The 22,194-nt window shown below is 45.4% G+C and overlaps 1 protein-coding gene across 2 annotated transcripts in view; it reads right to left on the bottom strand.

Moving 5' to 3' along the window:
* Positions 1–22,194, bottom strand: part of FLNB (filamin B) — a gene marked incomplete at its 5' end in the record, with an annotated part of 71,824 nt that overhangs the window by 2,080 nt on the left and 47,550 nt on the right. Inside the window, 20 exons of one of the 2 annotated variants that reach the window (XM_082288919.1) lie at positions 457–660; positions 1,612–1,830; positions 4,207–4,383; positions 5,409–5,541; positions 7,347–7,462; positions 7,558–7,695; positions 7,929–8,195; positions 8,740–8,862; positions 9,167–9,319; positions 9,916–10,119; positions 10,514–10,672; positions 10,826–10,999; positions 11,477–11,605; positions 13,140–13,280; positions 14,176–14,278; positions 14,992–15,066; positions 16,809–17,056; positions 18,904–19,093; positions 20,671–20,827; positions 21,100–21,223. In XM_082288919.1, coding sequence (XP_082145045.1) covers positions 457–660; positions 1,612–1,830; positions 4,207–4,383; positions 5,409–5,541; positions 7,347–7,462; positions 7,558–7,695; positions 7,929–8,195; positions 8,740–8,862; positions 9,167–9,319; positions 9,916–10,119; positions 10,514–10,672; positions 10,826–10,999; positions 11,477–11,605; positions 13,140–13,280; positions 14,176–14,278; positions 14,992–15,066; positions 16,809–17,056; positions 18,904–19,093; positions 20,671–20,827; positions 21,100–21,223 — 3,234 coding nt within the window. The remainder of the gene's footprint in view (positions 1–456; positions 661–1,611; positions 1,831–4,206; positions 4,384–5,408; positions 5,542–7,346; positions 7,463–7,557; positions 7,696–7,928; positions 8,196–8,739; positions 8,863–9,166; positions 9,320–9,915; positions 10,120–10,513; positions 10,673–10,825; positions 11,000–11,476; positions 11,606–13,139; positions 13,281–14,175; positions 14,279–14,991; positions 15,067–16,808; positions 17,057–18,903; positions 19,094–20,670; positions 20,828–21,099; positions 21,224–22,194) is intronic. The other variant, XM_082288920.1, reaches the window with a different exon arrangement.

The raw sequence follows: 22,194 nt of genomic DNA, 5'->3' as shown, positions 1-22,194 counted from the left end.
CAATGTTGCTTGTGAAAACAAGCTGGCATTGCTTTACAAGTACTTCATCAGAAATTAATAGCAGGGGCCAGTGGACACAGCTGGCCTGTAATCCACCTACCACAGAGATCCCGGATGATGATGAGCATCAAAAGGTTACAGGAACACCATGCATTACATGCTACAATGTACCACAAGGGTTGCTTAAGTTCAGCAACCTCTTTGTTCTCATGCCATAACCCTGTGGTTCTTTCAGGTGCACCTGGCTCAGATGAAGCCATTTGGAGAGGAACTGGCATCTTTACAGCCTCTGAATTAGGACTCACTTGGTAAGCACAGTATATAGTATTTAGCAATTTTCTTTAGAACCAGATCATTACCTCAAGCTCTGAATTTTAATTCTGCAAGTTGGGTTAGGGAAAAAAATGCCCAGCTAAACCACCCACCCAGAACATCCATTGGTTCCTGTATCCATACCTGCTTTGCTGCAGTCCACAGAGAAGGAGCTTTTCTGACCCACAAAAGCCTTTGAGAGTCCTGCTCCCCGGGAAACCACTTTGCTGGCATCCGAGGTGGATTTGGGAATGGCGCTATAGCAAGTTTCAGTCGATGACCTTGTCACCGACTCTACCAGGATGGAAGAGGTTTCGTTGGCACTGCCCGGACCAACCAGTCGCTGCCCTGGAAACAGAAAAGGTTTCCCACATTCAGATTCGCCCCATCTGAAAGGCATTCACAAGGAGGTTTCGAAACCCTCCTAATGACTAGCATGCATTCTGGATCCAAAATGCATTTTTGGAGAGGAGCAATTTCCTACTTGGGTTTTTAAGCTGACATCTTCCAGCACCGCTGGCAACAATCCCATCCCAGAGCCCTCAAGTGGCTAAAGGACCACAGGAACTTCAGGATTCATTAAGCAAAGCTAGCTGCTTAAGAAGAGTTAATTGTGCTCCAATCACCAAATGCCAAAAATGACGAGTTGGCAGAAAAGCAGGTGCAATTTTGCAATGACACATTTTGAAAGCAGAGCATCCCAGCCTGAGGGAGCGCAGTCCCTGCCACCCTCTCCCGAGAACAACACCACACCAAGGGCACCACGAGGGTTCATGTCACTAGCTCAGGGGCAGCAGTAGAGATGAGCTTCAGCCTGTGCTTAAACACAGTGCTGGAGAAAGAACAAGCTTCCTAAACCAGCCTTCCTCACTTCACCTAGAAGCCTCCCAGACATTACTGACCTTTGCTTAGGTGATACCTGCACCAAAATGAGACCAAGAGAGGCAACACATGCTACAGGTGAGCAGGTTTCAGGCTTTGGGGGTGGGGGGAAATGGGTAAATAAGTCATATTTCCCTGCTACCAATGAAAGACCCTAGCAATAGATTAGGACTTAATATTACCCCATAAAGCTTTTTTATGCCTCATCACTGAGTTGAGCCACCAAGCTCCATGACTACTGCTTTTGTAGCTGCTCCTGAGACCCCTCATCTAGGCTTTGGAGGTGATGGGGAGAAATGTTTTGCTTCTAATGTTTTTGGGCATCTAGACCAGAACACCACATTATCTCAGAAGGACGTTTTTGCTGAATGACATGACCTGCTTCAGGCACAGAGTAAATACTAATTAGCTTTTTACCTGTAACCTTTGCCTTGAAGGGGCTGCCCACTATGTGGGTAGGTCCACCATATTTAACTCCAATTAAATAGTTTCCTGGAGCCATGGGTGTGTACATGACTTTGTAACCTTCTGGAGTTTCCTGGCAGTCCATTTTCACCTTTGATGGCCCTTCAATTGTAACAGAGAGGGTACCTGGACCAGCCTTGGTCGTGTTAATGAAAAACTCCGATTGCAGTCCTAGAAAGATGTAGCACAGTGAGACACACTCTTCCTCACACCCGATGTTACACACGCAGCCTCAGGCATTACATCAGGGCTAATTCGGCACAAGATCAGGCTGCCCAGGGCTGCAGGCAAGGAGGGACACCACATCAACCCCAGCAGCCTTGCACAGGCCAGCCCCAAATGGAGCTCTGCACCCCTGGCAGCCTCCCCGGCTTCATCCTGCTCCCTCCTCCAGTTAGGCTATGTGACTGTGTTGGAGAAGGGGCCATAAGAGCCCTTCAGGACTGAAATGGAAGTAATTGGGTATCAAAAAACTGGCTTAGACAGAAAACAAGAGCTTTTCTGCTGGGCATCAGAGCCCACACCCACACAGCTCCAGCAAGGCAAATTTTGGGAGAGCTCAGAGCTGTCTCACTGCCTGGACTGTAAATCAGCAGTGAAGGGCGCACAAGAAAGCAGGAGAGACAAGGGGCAGGAGATGGCCTGGAGGAGATGGGTGTTTGAACTGCTCGGCAACAGCACTCCAAGCAGTTTGTGGAAACAAAAGCTTGTTTAATTACAGCATCTGGTTAACACAGCTGAATTATTGCTGCTAATACTAAGCCAATGACACAATGCCAGCAACACAAGAAAAAATTAAGTAAGGCTTTCAGCCCCCAAATAATTTACTGTCAGACTCTGGCCTCAAATATTTATGATCTTTGGGCTGTTGCATGAGACACTGTTGAAGAGGAATAAAGTGCTCGGGCTCACTCAAAACCAGGACAGCCATGGGAAAGTTTACTGCTGCTGCGATGGAAGCATGAAGACATGGGAATAAACTCGGGAGAAGTTTCTAGCCTCCCCACAAAAGAGGCTGTGTCGCAATGCTGGAAGAGCCCAGCTCCCACAGAGGATTGTGCCATCTTCCAGTGCTCCAGCAGCCCATCCCCCTGGCACCGCTGGCCCGGGAGGACAGTCATCAGCCCACAATGCCCTGCTCAACTGGAGAGAAGTTAATTCTCAAAGCCAGCAAGCTTCACAGCTTCTCTCTAAGAGTTCTTGCTCCAGAGGCACTGCCTTTTCCTGTGCCTCAAATGAAGGCTCACATTGTTGGAGGCTGCAGACGCTCAGCCCTCCCAGGGGGACGGTTCAGGTGCTCAGCCACTGAAACCCCTACACTGGGTCATTGTTCTAAAACGCTGCTCAGCAGCTCCCAGGGCACCGCACTTTTGGCAGTGGCCAGGATTCAACAACGGGGCACAGAGCAGCTTTGCTGAAATTAAGCAGTCTATTTAGATTAAAAACAACCCCAAGCACCTTTATAGATGAAGAAATATTCCCTTCTCCCTGATGCTTCACTGGCTGGTATTAATGAGTGCTTTTGTTTCCACCCATTAAAGCAGCTCGAGCTATATCTTTATTTTATAGAGTGTATCTGCATGTTTCCAAAACCAACTGCTTGGTTCCTCCAGAACAGCAGAAGCTTTGACCAAATAACTGCAGTATTTTTTTTTTTTTCACAGTGAGAAAAATGGTATGAAATAGAACCCACAGGAGACAGCAGTGGATAGGATAAGATGAACTAGCTATTCCCTTACACAACAAAAGAAAAGAAAAATAATCAGTTATACTCTGCTATTTACCTGTGTGTGTGGCCTGAGCAAGAACACAATTAAATAAATCAAAGTGCATATCCTGGAGTGTTTTCATACTTTCTTACTACGGCCACAAATCATAGAAATGAAAAAACAAACCCTAAACCCTACATTCTTGAGCTGAGAACTATCAGATGAGGCAGCCACAGCAGACAATGAGGTGTCAGATTTCCAAGAAGAGACTGTTCACGCTGCATCTGGAGCATGCATAGCATACTACCAACAGAACAGCCCACCTTCTCCCTAGGGTTTACACATCCTACTGCATTTCTCTTGAGATTTCTTAGACGTACAAGCACCAAAGGAAAGGGACAGGGTACACCCTCATACTCATTTAATTAACACAAGTCAAACAAGATTCCTTCATCTAGACAGCCAACTCAGACATTGTGCTCACGTGTGGAAGGGAGCCAGAGCATCTCTGGAGCTTGAGGGACCACCGACGTGGAGCTAACCTAACCAGCAGTGCTGTAGCCCAGCTGCTAACCAGCAGTTCAGTGAATGCATGTTGCAGTTGCTGATTTACAGAAGTTTTAAGTTTGTTAAGGCTCAGTATAGAGTGCAGACTTGTGAGTGATGGTTATGACATGAGGGGCATGCTAGAAAGCAAAATAAGCCTGCACTCAGGTCAGCAGAGAATGTGGGTTAGTTCAGCTGCCTTAGCAGGTGAAGTCATGTACAAGTATGCCTAGAAATAGGTTCTGTGTGTCTCAAAGCCCAAGTGCAAGCAGGTTTGTAGGAGAAGGGTTACCCGTGGTGCCGCTCTCCAGGCCGGATCCATAGGCTGTGACGAGGGCGGGGTTGCCCGCCTGGCCGGGCTCGCCCACGCGCACCTTGAAAGGGCTGCCCACCACATGGCTCCCGTTGAACTTCACATCGATGGAGTGGATGCCGTTCTCGTGGGGGATGAACCGAACGGCGTATTTATCTGCAAGGGAGAAGGGGCTCTTCTGACAAATCAGAGGCAACAATCCAACCATAAACCACCAATTAAACCCAACACAGGGCTGATTAGCAACCCAAGCTTCTGAAAGGCTTTGACCTATTTTGGTCCCAGCTTAAGTGAACTCAGCTACACGATCTGCTAAACTCGTATTTAAGCAGGAAAATGCTGTATTTATCACAGAAGGTTTTACAGCTTGAGTATTCACCTTGCTCACTAGGACTTGATCTCAGCTGTCATCTAGTCCGCAGGGTGAATTTTAGGATTATTTGCCTCACTCGTGCACTAAAACATGACAACTGAATCACAGCCCAACCTGTCAACAGCTGAGGGAGCAGTGCAGAGAAGAAAAGCAGCTGGTCAGAGCAAGCCAAATCTTACCAGCAAGCTGAGTGTGCTGCTCTGGCACCACACCTTTATCTAATGAAGTCATTTAGCAATTTGCTGATATTTCACATTTTTGATTGCATGTTAGCTCAGAGGCGGGACTGATCTCCCCCAGCTGGACAGCTGCTGTCTGTTCATAGTAAAGACCATAACTCATACAGACTTCAAGTGAAAAAGAAAAGCTCATTGCTGAAACAGGTGTTGAATTTCCTGTAGTGTTTGCTTATAGACAGCTTCCTTGACATTTCATGTGAAGGAGTGAGTGCGAGTTAAAAATAAACTATTAGTCAAAGACCGAAGCATAGCTTTGAAAAATAAACTTCTTCCCTGGTTAAATTCAACAACCACATCATATTTCATTTATTACTAATGTCACTGTACCTTCGCTGGCAAGCCAAGATTTAAATATTTCTATCTTACACAAGTTGGGGCTCACTCAGTTCATGGAAAAGCATGGACATAACCCTGACTGAACAACTCTTGACACCAAAAAAGTCATTTTTCAAGCAACATGCTCATCCCTGGGATACACTATTCGTAAGCCAAAGGAACTGAATTTCCTATGGGGCAGCAAGTGCTTTGAGGTCATGTAATTGTGTTGATCATCATCAAGCTGTGCTCACCTGGCTCCAGCTCAGACACATGGCACTCTTCGACAGCTCCGGAGGGGCTGTGGACTTTAGCATCGATCTTGCCCTTTGCCCCATTCAGCCTTATAGCAAAGGATGCTGGCTGATTAACTTTTAATCCAGACTCCTGAGAATGCAACAGTCAGATTATAAAATTTAAACTTTCATTTCAGACAGCACAAGATTTGTGGCAGGAAAATAACCACTTCAGCATGAGGGCTTTTCAGATTTTAACAAAAGGCATAAAGTTGTGACTTGCATTAACTCTCAAATCAGAAGCTCTCTCTTAGGGGGTGGCTGATTCAGGAGTCACCCACGTTGGCTAGGCTGACTTTTCCCACGGTAACAGACTGTTTTTGGAAGTCAGACAATTGTGCCACATCAAAGAGATGCAGGTTTACAATACTAGTCACCCGTTATCACTGAGGTCAGCCCTCAGTATTCAGGCACTTGATTTAAAGGATGCTTAAGCTATAGCTCCATTTTCAGCCCATTCATTTATTCCAGATTCATTCAGGGAAAAGCCTCTGATAATCCAGTTGTCTGAAAGAGTAATATGCATGTTTATATTTGCCACAAGAGGCTGCATTTAGAACACCACCACAAGACGTCTTAAACATGAGAAAGTAATTTAAAACACGAAACCAGATGTTGCGGTGCTGTCAGGCCACTGGTGGAAGGCGAGGCAGCTCCGCATCTGAGCCACAGTGGTCTTCGACCAGCACAGCCCATGCAGCTATCCAGCAGTAATATCTCATGTTTAACATACTTTACCTCATCTTGTTTTCAACTAAATCCTGAAGAGGGAAATAAATGCAACTGAGTAGAACTGAGGTACAATGTATAAACAAGTCCCTGATGTGGGTTTAGTGGAGGCTGATGCTGCACAATGCACTCCGTTACCGAATACTCAGCTTTATCTGCCTCTCCAGGACTTAACTGAAGTGAGTATTCCTGTCAAAGAGTCTTTAAATGAAACACAAGGCAAACATCAATACCACAGTGACTAATTAACGCCCTTGTAACTCCTGGGTAGAAGAGATACTATCAGATCAGGCTGTCATGGTTCATTTACACAGCTGAGGTGGAGAATTCCTGCAGCCCAGGCAAACTCCTGGGGATCACAGCTGGGACACAGCCAAAAAAAAGCCTCAGCTGAAGTACTAATCACCACTCAAGGAGGACTAAGGTACAGTATATTTAGACACAGATTCTCAGTCTCACATCCAAGCTTCTGGCTTTGGAGATTTCAGTCAGGCTTTTAATGTTACTTGTATTTTAATGCCTGTAACCACACACACACACACAAATTATATGGTGAGGTTTCCAGATGAGCCCACACCAGCTACAAAGCTGTGATTCACTCTGAGATTCACTACTGTTCATGAATCATCTGAGCTGTGACTCTGTGGTTTTGTGACATCAGCCAGAGCAAATCTGCACTCTGAACTCATGGTGGGGCCACCTCTGTCTGCCCAGCCAGTCTGCAGTGATGTTCCAACCATGCAGCACTGCACTACCTCACCCATGGAAATGCAGCTCTTCATCCACTTGCCAAACGAGGAACTTGGTACCAACATGATCACTGGTAGTTCACCTGAGTTTCAGTTCTCCTTGGCCTTCCCCTAGCTAATGGCATGGGAAACATGTCTTAGCTCCTCCAGTGCTATTTCTGGAGCCTCTTATTCCTAATTCCTAAGTGTTATCACTTGCAACACACTCAGCTGAGCCTTCCGCCTTTGAACTCTGGCTAGCCAGAGTTATCCAGGGGCCAGCTGCCAAAAATCTCTCTGGCTGCAAGCTGAGCTTGAAAACAAGCACCAACCAAGGCAAGGCTATTACTAAGAAGAAAGGACAACCATTTTGGTTTTGGAGAACAAGGACGAAATCAGTTTCTGTGGTAAGTTGTAGAGATGTTTCCTTATGTCTCACCTGAAGACTAGTGACAGTGAGCCTGCGAGCATCATCAGAGGGGGCGATGACGGGAACCAGGTAGGGGCTTTCAGGAATGTGCTCATCATTGAACTTTATGGACACCTCATAGTTGCCTACAGAGAGAAGAGAAGAGAAGCAGTGAGTGTCCTTAGTTTCTTTCAAAGTCACATTCAGTGTTGTTTCCACATGATTTTGTCTCAGTACATACCTGGCTCTTGAACTATATATGATGCACCACAAGATCCATCTTTATGGTCATCAAAGGTGATTTCTGCTTTACTTGGGCCTTCTACAGCAATAGACAATCCTCCAGCTCCAGCTTCCCGTGTCCATATGCTGAACTCAGCTGTTGAAGCACATGAGAGCACACACAAGAGTAAGTTTGCTGCTTGCAGCTCAGCTTCCTCCTAATAGACTGTAAAGTTCCACATTTGAGAGTATTTGAAGAATGGTAACTCATCCTATTATCCTGGAAGATACTGCTTAGCAGTTTCTCCAGGAGGCTGCTGTTAGCCAAAACATTGCACTGCAGACCTGCACACAGCAGATCCTGGAGCCCACTGAGGGCAGAGGACTCACCTGGAACACCTGTCTCTCCACGCTCCAGCCCTGGGCCTCCAGCTCTCACTTTATGGGCTCCCCCCTCGCCCAGTGGCCCCACGGTGAACTGGAAGGGGCTGCCTGGCACCGGCTGCCCTTTGTATTTGACATCCACAGTGTGGACCCCCATTTCTTGTGGCACAAAGCGGACACAGTAGGTGTTTTTGTCACACTCTACAATTTCGGCATCGAAGTTTCTCCCAGAGGGACTAGTTACCTGGGCTGTCATATCAGCACAATCAATTTCTAGAAAGAAGAGAATAAAAAACCACCTATTAGAAAGTGACAAAGGGTTTTGGAAGCAGGACCTGAGCTCAAGTGATTACCCAGGACAAATAATAGAAGAGGCTTCATGTGTGCTTCTGAGCAGCAAACCTGGCCAGCTGCAGCTTCCCAGGTGCTAGAGGCAGGTGAAGTGGCTGGATAAGTGCAGCCAGCTAAGCCTGGCCTACGTGATTCACAGTTTCCAGACAGGAGTACAAACATTTAACAGCCAACAGGATGATCTTAAAACCCTGGAGCTGGGGTGAGCTGTGCAGCCCATTCTCCAGCCTGCTATTCACAGAATAAATTAAATAAGGCCTCACCAGTATTTATTTCTCCATGTGTTGATCGTGGTTATGCTTATTTTTAATAGTTTGAAAAGACACACTACCATTGTTTCTTCCCTAAGCTATATTAATATGAGAATGTCTTTACAACACTGAAGTACGTATTTTCCCTGCTTCAGGTACACCCATGCTACACAAGTGCAAGTTGTGGTTTTGGGGATAAGGATGTTGTTGCTTACCTGGGATTTTTAGGTTCAGATCACATATGCTTCCTACTGTTGCAACAGAGGGAGCCCGTCTTGTTCGTGTGATGCTCTCCTTAACTCTTCCTTCACCACTTATCTTCACACTAAATGGGCTGCCTGTAAGTATCATAGCAGGTCATTCCTCCTCTGCTCATTACACACTTCATTGAGGGCAGAAATGAAATCTTCCTCTGACTTGTAGGGGATCATAGGGGAACTCTTACAGCCAACTAACCAAGTCAAATACACCCACATAACCAGAACAGTTTTGGATGCTTGCTGCCTGGGGAGAGCCTTCTTGAATCTTTGGAACTTATGGCCCAAGCCAGACCACACAGCCTACCCACAGTTCCAGAGCACTGGTCAGCCAGGTAAGACTTCTGTTGTACTAACCAAAAATTTGCCCAGCACTTCTGCTTACCTGGAATGTGTTCGTCTGCAAATTTAGTGGACACAATGTACACACCAGGTACAGTTGGAAAATAGGACACTTTGCAAGTTCCATCTTCTAGATCTTCAGTTTGGATCTCTACCTTGCTGGGTCCTTCGACTGCCAGTGAGATCCCACCATAACCTACAATATAGATAAGTTAGCCTCAGATTTCCATAACTCTACTCTAAATCTGACATAAAATAGTCCAAACCCATAGCAGGTGCTAGTTGGTAGGTTTGTATCATACTGGGCACATGGGAGTTGCATGATGCCTTAATGGCATTTCCATATGCCTCATCAGTCAGACGTTGAGGCACAGCATGCATTCAGCTTCTAAAATTCTCTGACCATATCCCTTTCATTTCATTGATGTTGAAAAGTCGTCTTCCAAGCCAAAAAAAGTTATCTAAGGCTTCAAATTAAACCAACAGGGAAATAAATATCTTCCTCATCTCCTTCCTGCTGTACCAAATGATACTAGAGCCAGCACCACCAAACTAAAAAGTTTCATCACTGCCCCAGTGACAGTCCCTGCTGGTTGTAACAAAGACATGAGCCAGGACCTTAAAAAGCATATTCTAAGTTAAGAGCACTGTCTGTGGTTAATAACTGACAATAATGACTGTGTTTAATGGCAGCTTGTGACCTGGTGGTCGCATGCTGAGGGAGGCGGTGGCCTTGTGTAGAGTCAATATATATCTCACAGCATCTCATGGTCCCTTTGTGAGGGAACTAACCTGCATCTCTTGTGTCTACAATGAAGTCACACATTTCAAAGGTTCGCCCTTCTACCAAGCCACGTCCAAAAACTCTTGCCCGTCTGGCATCCCCGATCTCAGACTGGACCACCATGATTGTTACAGGGCTGTTTGGTACATGGCTCCCGTTTTTCTTGATGCTAACCAGATGTTCTCCTACTTCCCGTGGAATGAATGAGATGCCTACAAAGCAGAGAAATGTGAGAAATTTATTCAGTTTTTATTCATGTTATACTTGATTTAAATGCCTTCATCACACCAAGAAATGAAATACTGCAAGAACACTCTTTACTCATGTTGAAATCTTGCTGTCAAGTGGACCACAAGGCCATTCATATATGCCAAGGCCATTCATTATATTAATATATAAACCCACTTCAATCACAACCTGGCACATCACATACAAGCTAAGACAAGAGGTTATTCTTCATACTTTTCTGTCTTTGAACAAGCGTAGCAAACACTATCAACTACTTGGTTGGACAACACTCTTCCAGAAAGGAGCACAGAAGTCAGTCATTTTACACAGCAAAGCAAACTGGAGTAAAGGCTATCACAGTAATCTCTCAGAGCTTACCAATGTGGTTATTGGGCAGCCTCTTCAGAAGACAAGGCTCATCACGACCAGATGGGGCTTTAATGCTGGCTGTTAGGAGACTGAGATCAGTCTCATTGATGTCCAACATGAAGTCAGCAGCAGAACCAAGCTTAACCTGAGACCGCCTTCTGTTATCATCTGAATGCATAAAGAGAAACGAGTCACAAAACATTATAAGGTTAAGTGCAGAACAAGTCAGAGGACTTCAAACTCCTGCCACAAACCAGGTTCCCCATGCTATCAGAGGTTAATTTTTAATATGAAGTGCTTCCAGAAGTTTAAACTTTATACCTGTGATCTTGGCTGTGAATGGACTGCCTGGAATGTGTTTGTCATTGTATTTGACCAGGATGCTGTAGTTCCCTGGTAGAGTAGGCAGGTACGTGACTGTGCACGTCCCATCTTTGTTATCAATGCAGCTGATCTCTGCTTTTGAAGGTCCTTCAATAGCCAAGTCCAGCCCACCTAGGAAAAAAAGTAGAGTGGCACTTACATAAATCTTTGTGAACACGAGGTCCAAAGACTAGGTCCAAAAAGAAATATCTAGTACCTGGTACTGAACACTGATCTTAAATGCATGTTTTCAAAGGACAGCAGCAAAACTAGCTCAGGCCAATCCACTAAGGCCACAGCTCCATTCAGTCTTTAGATTTACCCAACAGTGATTCCACATCCAGTCATCATCCACTAGATAAAGCTGCTTTCAGTTTATCTTTAATTAAACAAATAATTTGCACCCTGTACCACAGGGTACATCTACTGCTCTCAGGAGGGGTAATAAACCAGTTTTTACTGCAAGTTACAGCCTGATATTTGCATAAGTCATTTGTATCACATCAGAGATTCAGAGTTGGACGGATGAATGCAAATTAAAGCCAGTGTGCATTACACTACCAAGAAGTTCCTTGCTTAGGGTAGGATGGGTTTAAAGAACTGACTTACCCTCTCCTGCATCTTCTGTGACAATGGTGAAAGTTGCTGGTTTGTTGGCAACCCCATAAATGAGGCCAGGCCCATAAGCAGACACACTGCCGCTGTTGGGGTAATTGACATAGAACTGCAGAGGGCTCTCTAAAGGGGAAAAAAACCAAAAAGAAGCACTTTTAAGGATGGGTGGTCTGGACTACAAGAACTGATGCCCATGTTCTTGAATGCCCTTCTCATTACGTGATATCTGAAAAACCTCATTGTGACTGTAATGCACTTAAAAATCAAATAAGCCTCCGTTTCCACCCTCAAAAGACACTTCTCTACAATTTGTGCCACATTCAGTCATGGAAGAGTACGTGTTACCCTAGTTACCAGAGATAAGCTTAAATGATGTTGTAAAGGTTCCTGTTCATTGCAAGTTTATTTTTAGCACATTAAATCAGAACATGACTCAGAGGCAGGCTTTCAGTTCAGGCACTGATTCTGAATTTTGGTTGCTCAGAATTAGGAACTAGCACAGCACATTGTCTGACTCAATGAACCTGAACTAGCAAATTTGAAGGGTATCCAAAAATGTATTTGCCAGCCTCAGATTAGCTAAGCTGGTGCACAAGAACAAAAAGTACAGTCACCAACAGCCAATAATGGTTTCAAAAAAAGGCACAGATAGCTCTTCAGTCTGAAGTTAGATTTTGCAGCTGAGACAGTAAAAAGTTTAGTTCATGACAACCTTCAAGAAAGAAACATTATGGCACATCATCTTTCTATCCCACCACAGGGTAATGGTCTTAGTGAACCAATACATCAGACAGGTCAGCACCTAGGGAGGTGCTAATATCCATAAAGGGCTGAAGAGACTGAAGCAGCACCATGCATCACATCACTGAGCTCCCTACTTCAGCCTAAGTTATCCTGCGTTTTTGTACCAACAGAACCAGCAGCCCCTCTCAGGCAGTGCTGAAGATATTTTGTTTCATGTCTACACATCCTTCTACAGGTCTGCCCCTTTCTGCCCAGCCCCCCACATCCAGCATGCCTGGAGAACCACAGGGCAGCCACAGCCTCCAGGCGAGGCAGCACGCTTCCGCTGGGGAGCTGGTGAAGCAAGGACAAAAGAAGAGAAATGGAATGAAAGGCAGTGATTTCTGTTTGTTAAGAAGCAGCCAGGAAGAAACAAAGATTACAGCATGATGTGCATGTGTGTTTTATTTTATTGCAATCAGATGGAAAGAGTAACTATAGTATTTTAGCCAATCAGTTCTCCCCACAGTTTTGAGATTTTTTGCCAATGCAGTTTTAAGGATAAACACACACTAACCAGTAGTTTTGTTGAGCACCATGGCAGTAAATTTCAACCTGAAAAACTGGTAGTTAGAAAATTGTATGTTTCTTCTTCATAATAAAATGCCACAAAAGCTAGTTTCCCAAAACCAAAATCCATTTTAAGCCTGGCTGGTACTATTAAACCACAATGGAAGCTCATATATGCCATCACTTACTCCTTTGCTTTAGCTCTGCTCTGGACTACTTGCAGAGAAAGGGCTGTTGAATGGTAAAATATCCTGGGCAGATCTTTCCACAGCATGTACAACTCAGCTATAGAACCTCACCAAGGAGCAGATGCATCAGCAGGACTCTACACTCAGATTTGCATCACCTGCTTTTTCAGACTTACCTGGGATGTGATTTCCCATGTATTTTATGTGCATTTCATGCAGCCCAACCTCAGTAGGAGCATATTTCACTGTTACTGTGCCATCTTTGTTGTCCACAATATCTGGTGTATCCGTCTTTCCAGAGGGCATGTGTACTTCACCTACAAAATGCCACCATGGGAGTCACAGAAGGAGAAGCTGCCTGCTTCCCCTCTCCCACCCACAGAGAATTGTCTAGCCATTTTAAACAAGCATTTTAAATTGTTAAATTCCTTACCCACAGGCGCAAATAGGAGACTAATGGGAACACTAACCAGACATGTTTTCTGTTTCAGCTACATGAATACAAGGCAGTGGTAGACATCTGGCAAACAGTCCTGTGACCTTACAAACTCTACAGGCAGGGCTGTTTGCTGCAGCCACTGAGCTTTCCACAGCAAGCTGCAGAAAAAGTACTGATCTACCTCATGGCAAGATGCTCCATCTTCTGCTGCACTTTTGAAAAGGAAAGATTGACTGTTCTTTCAAGCTGTGGCAGGACAGGGCTTGGGGTGGGATTGCTGAGCTAGGGGGCAGAGGGGACACAGGCCTTGTGAGCAGGAGCTTAGAGCAACCACAGTACTACTGGAGCAATGCTCTCAGCTGCCAGACCTGTAGAAGAGGGGTCACCTGATTTGGAGAAGGGATGTAACAGGAATGCAGAATTAACTGCTTTACAGCATCTGCACAAAAGAAATAATGGAGCTTATCAAGGATGTGTGTAGCTTCTGTGTAGAAGGGAAAAAGCATCAACAGGCCCTACAGTGTAGTAGCTCACAGGCTAGCACTGAGGGCCACAGCAGCACCAAGAATCCCCTGATTTAACTCAAACCATTGAAGGGGCGTATCCTACTCATCCTCAGCGGGTGCCACTCGATGTGAAATTAAACAACTAAGTTGCTGGCAGGATACAAACCTCCCCCACACACTGTGGTCTAGACCACCCAGTCTGTTAGCTGCAGATGGATAAACACACTAACAAAAAGCATAAACCTCCCTGAGAGACACTCCAGGTACCTGTTATTTCTCCTTTCCTTACAGCAAATGGGATAACCATATCAAAGGGCCTGAACCCCATGCCGTTCATGTCTCCAACTGGAACATAAGCTTCTTCTGTAACCTAAAGGAAGCAAAAAGATGGGTCACTTCAAAAAGGATGGTAGAGCCAAATGAACACTGAGCAGCTCCACTGCAAGCACAAGCAGAAGAGAGTGTGCAGTGATTATTGCAGCCAGCCAAGGACTGGGCTCAACCAGAGCAGTGTCCGGCCAAGCTCTCCTTCACAACACCACACCGCAGAGCAGAGCAAATCAAACATGGCGCAGATGGAAGACATGCTGGAAAAAAGTCAGAGATAAAAATGGAACACAAAGGGATGGAAGACAATGTAGCGCACACAAGACCCAAAGTGGCTCCATCTGAAAGGATTTAGTTGCTTAAGGCCTGGAAGAGAAAGTGATTTTTAAATGGGGCAGAATGATTGCAACACAAAATGGACAAAAGAAACAAGTTTCACAATGTGACTCTGAACTCAAGACACTGTGATTTTACTGGGAAAACAAAGGAGTGCACTCAGGGTGCATTTGCCAACAGTAGACATTTCAGAAGTGGAAGCTGTGGGTGCAATGATCCTCTTCACGTTTACATGAGTTTATTTGGAGATTCCCTTCAAGCAGCAAAGAAAAAACAAGGTCTGGATCCCAAGAACAATTGATGAAACAGAAAGAATGAACACAATGACCAGAGCGATCAAGCAGTCCCAAGAAGCAGGCTGTCATCTGAAATGGAACACAGATGGGGAAAAAACAGCTGAAAAATGTAAAAATTTTGTACCCAAGGGCGGAATCCGGGTGGGGAAGCACCCACTGGCTCCTGCGACCGTGCGGTGACATCATCTGCATCTACAGCCTGGGCAGGGGTAGAGGCAGGTTAGTTGTTATTAGATGTTACTCTGCCATGGAGGCAGTCCCACCTTTCACAGTTCAGAACACACAGCTCTTTCTAGTTCAACACCTTCTCCCATCATGTAGCCCTCCCAGTCCTCTCGCCATAGCAAAGACCTGGATCCAGTCGGGGAAGCTGGGAAACTGCCCTTATCCACAGGTGCTGGAGGAAGCCACCAATGGCACATCAAAGGGACAAAGCTAGTACGTGCTGTTGTGTGATGCTTGCGAGGGAAGCAGAAAGCTGTGCCTGAACACTGGTGGAATTGAATATCAGAGTTGCTTTCTTATGGGACTGATGCAGTGAGGGAAGGGAAAGCTTTAAACCTAAGATGAGAGTCCCCGAGCACTGCACAGCATGACGTGCCAGCGGGGAGGCAGGGGAGCTGGCTGTCGTGGGAAGGCTGCTCCAGCTCACGCACTTGGATGAATGACCCAGCCCACATCCAGCAAAGCCATTCTTCTGATTCATAGCTGGGACTGCGTCGTCAAGACACTGAATGTGTTTTCCCCTGGTGCAGCCGCTCTTCTCACCAGGCATGCCAAGAGGATGACTTGCAAATTCCTGTATCTCCCATTAACCTGACACGAGTGGCTGGGACTGACACCCACACAGGCAGCTCCCCCAGGCTCAGCCATCCCAGCCCCTCCTGCCCATTTACACCACTGCAAACCATCCTAATAAAATAACCCACTGGAAACTTCTGCATGGATGGACTCCACTAAGAAAACCAATGCAAAACAGAAAGGCTGCTGTTTCAGTGTTCTCTGTCCCCAGCTGAGACACCCAAGTCAAACACATACTGTATCAGGCAGCTAGGAAGTGGGAATTTTGGCTGGCCAGGATTGGGCTCCCTGACCTTGAGAGGCATTTCCTGTGGTGAACCTTAAGCAGTGACCAAGTGAGTTGTTTCTCTCAAGGAAATCTACAGACACCCATAGCCAGGAAGACAGGTAGGAAGAGCCAGAGTTGCTGGCCCCAAGGACTTGCTCATGAGCTCCATCTGGACTCAGCACAAGTACAGTCCTGTGATTTCATAGACCGAGACGCACCAGAGGTTGCTTTGGATGAGATTACAAGACCAGGAATTGTTTTGCCAACACAGAGAGATGTTCTTCATAAGAAGGGCTTCTGTGAGCCCTGAGAGGCACCTAGTCTGCTCCTCAGGGGGCTGGGGTATTGTTTGCTAAATGTGGAGTACTGCACATTGGAAAGAAGATAATTAGAAGGAGGCAGAATTTGGCTATAACAGTTTAACCAGCACTTACAAATAATTTTTAAGTGTGAGCTAACAGTCTGCTTCCCTGGGATCTGTTAGCAGACTGTTCCTTGTTTTGGGGTCAACTTAATAAAAAGTGAGAGACAGAGAAGGCAGAGCACTGTATCTGACAATGGCTAGCGTAATTAGTTGTAGAAGCTGATTACAACCACCCTTACATCATTTAGAAAAATAACTACATGGTCAGGAAATGAAAAACAAATTTCTTCAGAAAAGCCAAGTCTTCATCCTCTGATGGCTTCTATCCCGTTTCACTTAACTGTATTGCCTGCTCAAAATAAGCTCTGCAAGGAACAAGGATTCATTAGCTCCTGCTAGCCTAATAAATGTCTGTACAAACATTTACACACAGAGTTAACCTATCGCTAAATAAAACATGGCAGCAGGAATCTGAGTGGGAGGTACTTCTGGAGCAGAACTGGCTTACCATGACAGTGAAAGGACTGTTGGGAATGTCCACCCCACCAAAGCGGACATAAATCACATAGGTTCCTGGTTTGGCAGCGGTGTAGAAGATATCGTAAGTCCCGTCCTCATTTTCAACAACATCTGCTTCAGCTTCTGTCCCATCTGGCGTGAGGACGGTGCACGTCACTTTTCCCTTCCCTGCTGATTTGGCGTCTACCACAAAACCAACCTCCTCACCAGTCTTCACAGTGGGTGCAATTCCAGGACCTACAAGGCAATTTTCATTACTGAAAGTGTTCAGAGGACAGTTTTCCCAGGCAGGCCGCCTGCAAGGCGCCTGGGGAGCATGGCACCAAGACATTGGTCCCAGGGAGTCACAGATGTGGGTTTGGGAGCAGATGTACAACAAGGGACATTTGTTAAATTGGTCAGCACAGTGGTATGCAAGAGCTGGCTACCAGCTCTCCTTCTCCTCTGCAATCACAGAGGATGGATGGGAACAGAGAGGAAAAAAGCTAAGTTTGAAGAAAGCAATGCCTTAACCCATACTCTTATCATCCTACTCCTTTATGCAGAGCCAAAGGCACTTTCTTCTGCCCAGCCAGCAACTTGGCTGCACTGCTTTAACATAAACCTCCCTGTGTAAGCAGCTGTAAAAGGGCACAGTAGCAGCCATAGCCACATTTCCTCCACCATTATCCACGAACAATTTTCCACTGTTCTGCCACACATCCCAAAAAAAACATCATGCAACAATGCTAAAATTGTAGCAATCAGATCTAACTTGAAGAACACTGTGTTTAAATGAGAACTATTATGTCTTATTTGCAGTAGTACATAGTGAATACTCCTGCTTCTGACCTGCACTTGTTACCAGGTAAATGGCTCATTTTCAAGTGGCAACAAACCTGCTGGTTTAATACCTTGGCAGTATTCCAGCACTTACTCCTAAGGTGATTGTATTTCAGCTTTACAGCACTGAATCAGAAGCACTTCTTGGAAAAGGGAAATTTTAGCTGGCATCTGGCAGTAATCTCCATCTCGGTTACTTTGAATAGTTAGTGACTTGAGTTACTTGGAAGAGTATCAGATTTACCCATTAAGGCATCTTTTAAACAAATTTTGAGGCAAACGGGATACCTCTTTTTTCTTCCATTGTGTCAGGAATGTATTTCTGTTTAAAACAACTTGAAAGCAGCCAGCTCCTGGACAGGCTTCAGGTGCACTCTAACTGCACAATGTCCAGGTCCAGCACAATGCCCACACACTCTCACAGGTCTACAACAACAGATTAGGTTTCCCTGCTCAATTTGGCCTTGCCTAGTTTATTTAAGTCTCTTGATTGTAGAATAAATAATGTTCAGTGGCAGTCTTGTAACTAGTTCCTGTCACTTCTGCTCCCTGTCACAGCCTCCTGGGAGGTGGGAGCATGCCACAGTGACCAGCCCAAAGCCGTGTGATGAACACCCATCCTTAGAACTGGTAAGGGACAAAGCTGTGTGCTCCTACAGCAACAAATTTGGAGTCCCTCCCCTACACCAAGGCAAAGATTTTTTGAGTCATAGTAATATCTTATCTTTAGGTTCTCTTCTTCCCAAAAGCCTGCTCAGACCCAGGCCAATCTTGACCAGACAGAAAAGCAGCAGAAATCTCCACTAATAACACCCAGCCTGAACAAGCTTTGCTAATATAGAAGCACATGGCCAGCTATGTACATCCTCAGAAATAATTCTGTTTTAGCTTGGAATGAAAAGCTTCTTGCAACACTCACTGTGCAAGAAGCATGATGCAGTGGACACACACATATGTGTTATTTTTAAATCAACCTCACTGAGGCTCTCAGCTAGATTTATTGATGCCAAAATAAGCATCAGACAGTTGCATCTGGCTGTTTGTAACAGCCCAGGCAGTTTGACAGATTTTGCTAGAGGCTGCAAGAGATCCCTGCTCACCCAGAGGGTGGACACTTTATCTTTAGGAAAACCCTTTCTGTACGAGCAGCCAGATTACACAAGTCTCAAGCACGTCTTCTACACCCATCGCATCCACTGTACCATGTTCAGAAGGCAGCTTTACATGCAGAACAACAGCAAAGAGAGGAGTCAAACACTCACCCGTGGCCAAACACTTGCTGGCATCCCCAGCTGGAGATGCCCGGATCCGATAGGGAGAGGCCGGGATATCATCTCCACCATACTTAACGCCAATTGTATAGCGGCCTGTTTTGTCAGGGACATAGGTGACTGTGTAAGTGCCATCCTTGTTGTCATGAACGTCCACTCTCTTGGGTTTGCCCTCTTGGTCCTGAGGAATGCAAACCAGAAGATTTAGACACTATGAAGGTTTTGAATTTCCTTAGCTGGGCATCAAATCTGTTCACAGCCATACTTAGGTGGTCTCAAACAGATACAGAACTGCAGCTTCTTGAAGTTTAAATATATTTTGCTCAAAGACTAGTAAGAAAAGTAGACTATTAGGAGGAGGAAGGTTATCAGACCACTATAAAACAATCAGGGGTATCATTAACTACTCTTTGGTTGGTATGAGAATGTTTATAAGAGCAGCAAGCCATTTTAATAAGCTTTATATTAATTGTAAGAAGTTCGGGCGGGCTTCACTGTCATACTTCTACTGGAAATGAAGAAAACTTCCCAGGTCCCTGAGGCACAGATGGGCGGTCAGACTGTGCAGCTCTGTCCTGAGTAAGCACTGGGCAGCCTTGGGCAGCTGCTCCCTGACGGGTCAGAAGGGAGAGGGAAGCATTTCTGGAGTCTGCTATCAACCCTCCTGCATGAGGCATCCTGCTGCTGGCACACAGCAAAGTCTACAGTTAAAAGCAGGTCTGTGCAGTCCCTTCAACTACCATTTCTCATCAGCTGCAAAGCACGAAGCATTTTAGAAAGTCTTCCAAGCCTGCTTACAGGGAATCACATGTTGACTCCACTTTGCATTTTATAACTTAACACTGCCTGGGCTACAGTATAAGCTGCAAAGGACTTGAGATTTTAGGTACAGCACAAAAGAGCTTACTTCTTTCAGGAAGGCTTGTGAAATGTTTGACATTCAACAGCTCAGAACAAGAAACAAACAAATGCTGCCAGGAGGATCACCTGTGCACTTCTACCGTATCAGACTTGTGGAACTGGATCTTCAAAGCCGCAGCCAGGCTGGGAGCTCTGATAAGCATTTTGGATCCTTTAAGAGCACACTTGCACGCCAGAATAATGGCAACTGCTTTGGTGCACCTGAGCAGGCATTGAGACAGGACAGGAGCAAGAATGCAGAAGGGCCAGTACAACCAGCCATGCTGTGACCTCGGCATGCCAGAGCTGAGCTATGTGCTTTATGGTCCACTAACCAGACACCTTTTTGCTGAGGCCACAGAGTCCAGGCACCAGAAACTTCAGAAAGAGTAGTAACAAAGATAAATCAAAACATTCCTGCAGTATCTCCTTAAGCAACTTACGACTTCTGGCAACCTTGAGAGACATCATAATGTGATGCTCAGAGCAGTCATTATCTCATGGCCTTGCTGAAATACACTGCTAGAACACTGTTTCCATTTCAAATGTTATTCCATTTCAATGTATTTTCATTATCTTACAAGCGACTCTTTATCTCATTTTGGGCATTTGCAGAGTGTAAGGTTAGGCAAGAGCCAAACAGAGCATAGCTGATGACTTTAAGACAGAAGTTTCACAAAAGCACTCTCAAGAGCTCCACAAATGCAGAGTGCAAGACTCTCTTGTACCAAACCTTAGAGTCCAGTCAGCAGCTCAGTCTCCAGGACACTGGGTATGTGAGGATAAAGCTGTGGACACTTCTGAAAGGAGAGACTCATGCCCACCTAGCAAACATGTTTCCTTGGTTTTGTTACTCACCGTGATCTGTACAGCCAGAAGTCCCTGCCCAGCATCCTTAGCATCCACAGCAAACTCCACAGGCAGGCTGGCTAGAATGCCATAGGAACTGAGCCCTGGTCCACTCGCTGTCACTTTACTAGCATCATATGTAGGAAGCACCTTCACCTTGAAGGGACTTAAAGAGAAACCCATTATTTCCCCTCCTCCCAAGTCAATGGCTGCTAGTTGCTGCAGTACACGTTGAGGTACATGTGGATACACTCCTCCTACAGTGTCTGCTGCAGGTGCAGTGGACTCAAAATACCACTGAACCCTGAAGTTGTGCAAGAAACTGCACTGGTTAAGTAGAAAGGACCACATCCAGTCCTTAAATCGTGCTCATGTGCTGGGAGAACACAACTGGATTGTTAAATCTTCAGTTCTCCAAAGTTTCTCTCATCACCTTACCTTCGAGGAATCTCTTCATCAGCATATTTGACAGAGATCATGTAGGGTCCCTCCTGCATAGGGGTGTACACCACCGTGTGGGTGCCATCTCCATTGTCTACCACATTAACAGGTCCCACAACTCCTAAAAAAGCAACAAATGTTTTTTTCAGCTGTGCTATTAAGATACAGTCATCTGCTGCACAAAGCTACAAGACGCACTGCTCATTTACAGCTGGCAACAAGCTAAATTTCAATGGGGTTTTTTTAATGAAAGCAACAGGCATGGATCAATGATCAGTTTCCCTTATTTTGTATTCAAAGCCATTGACTTGAGATAGATTTGTTATCCACTGCTCTCTGGGCTCCCATCTTCTTGCTGTAAATAGAAGCTAGCATGAAAACACTGGAGAAAGATCTGCCTTTCGGTACAGTCTAGGTCAATTGCTAAAAGTGCATTGAAGATCTTTCAAGACAGAAAATGAGTAATGCTTATAATTGTCTGAACTGTCATTTGCAAGATTACTTATTATTACTGGGATTCACAGCACAGAATTGAGCCCTAAAGCCAGTTGGTGTGTAGCATTCACCAGCTGAGTCTTTCACAATCAGGTGTTTGCAAAGGCAGGCTTGCTGCCTAGGCAGGAATACCCTGCAAGCTGCCAAAGAACTAAGAAAGCAGGATCAATCATTTCAATTTGCATTAAGCTAAATCTACAACAGATTATGTGACATATCAGTTCAGATCAACACACAAAGCAGCCTACAATTACAAGTTGGCTTTAAAATATAGAAAGGATTAATAATAAAGCAAGCACAAAAGAAATGTATACAGTTGCCATGCACAGCCTAAAAGCAACACCTTTGGCTCCCATTCCCTCCTCCAGATGATTCTTGCTGTTGCTAACCGGATTTCCAAGAGCCAAAATTGCCAGTAGTTAGTGAGAGTTCAAACCTGTCTCAGTGTCACCCTTGGGACCACCTTTAAAGAAATCCGAAATTGCTTTCAATGGGGAGCGCCATCCCTGGGAATCCGTCTCATCCGCTAGAATTAAAGAAGTGTTACCTGCGGGGCACCTGCACAGCGGGACCTGACACTCCAGTGGGGAGGCAGCT

This window comes from Coloeus monedula, assembly GCF_965178545.1.
Source record: "Coloeus monedula genome assembly, chromosome: 11".
NCBI classification, from domain to species: Eukaryota; Metazoa; Chordata; class Aves; order Passeriformes; family Corvidae; genus Coloeus; species Coloeus monedula.
The sequence above is the reverse complement of the archived record's forward strand: the minus strand, read 5'-3'. Positions and strand labels throughout refer to the sequence as shown.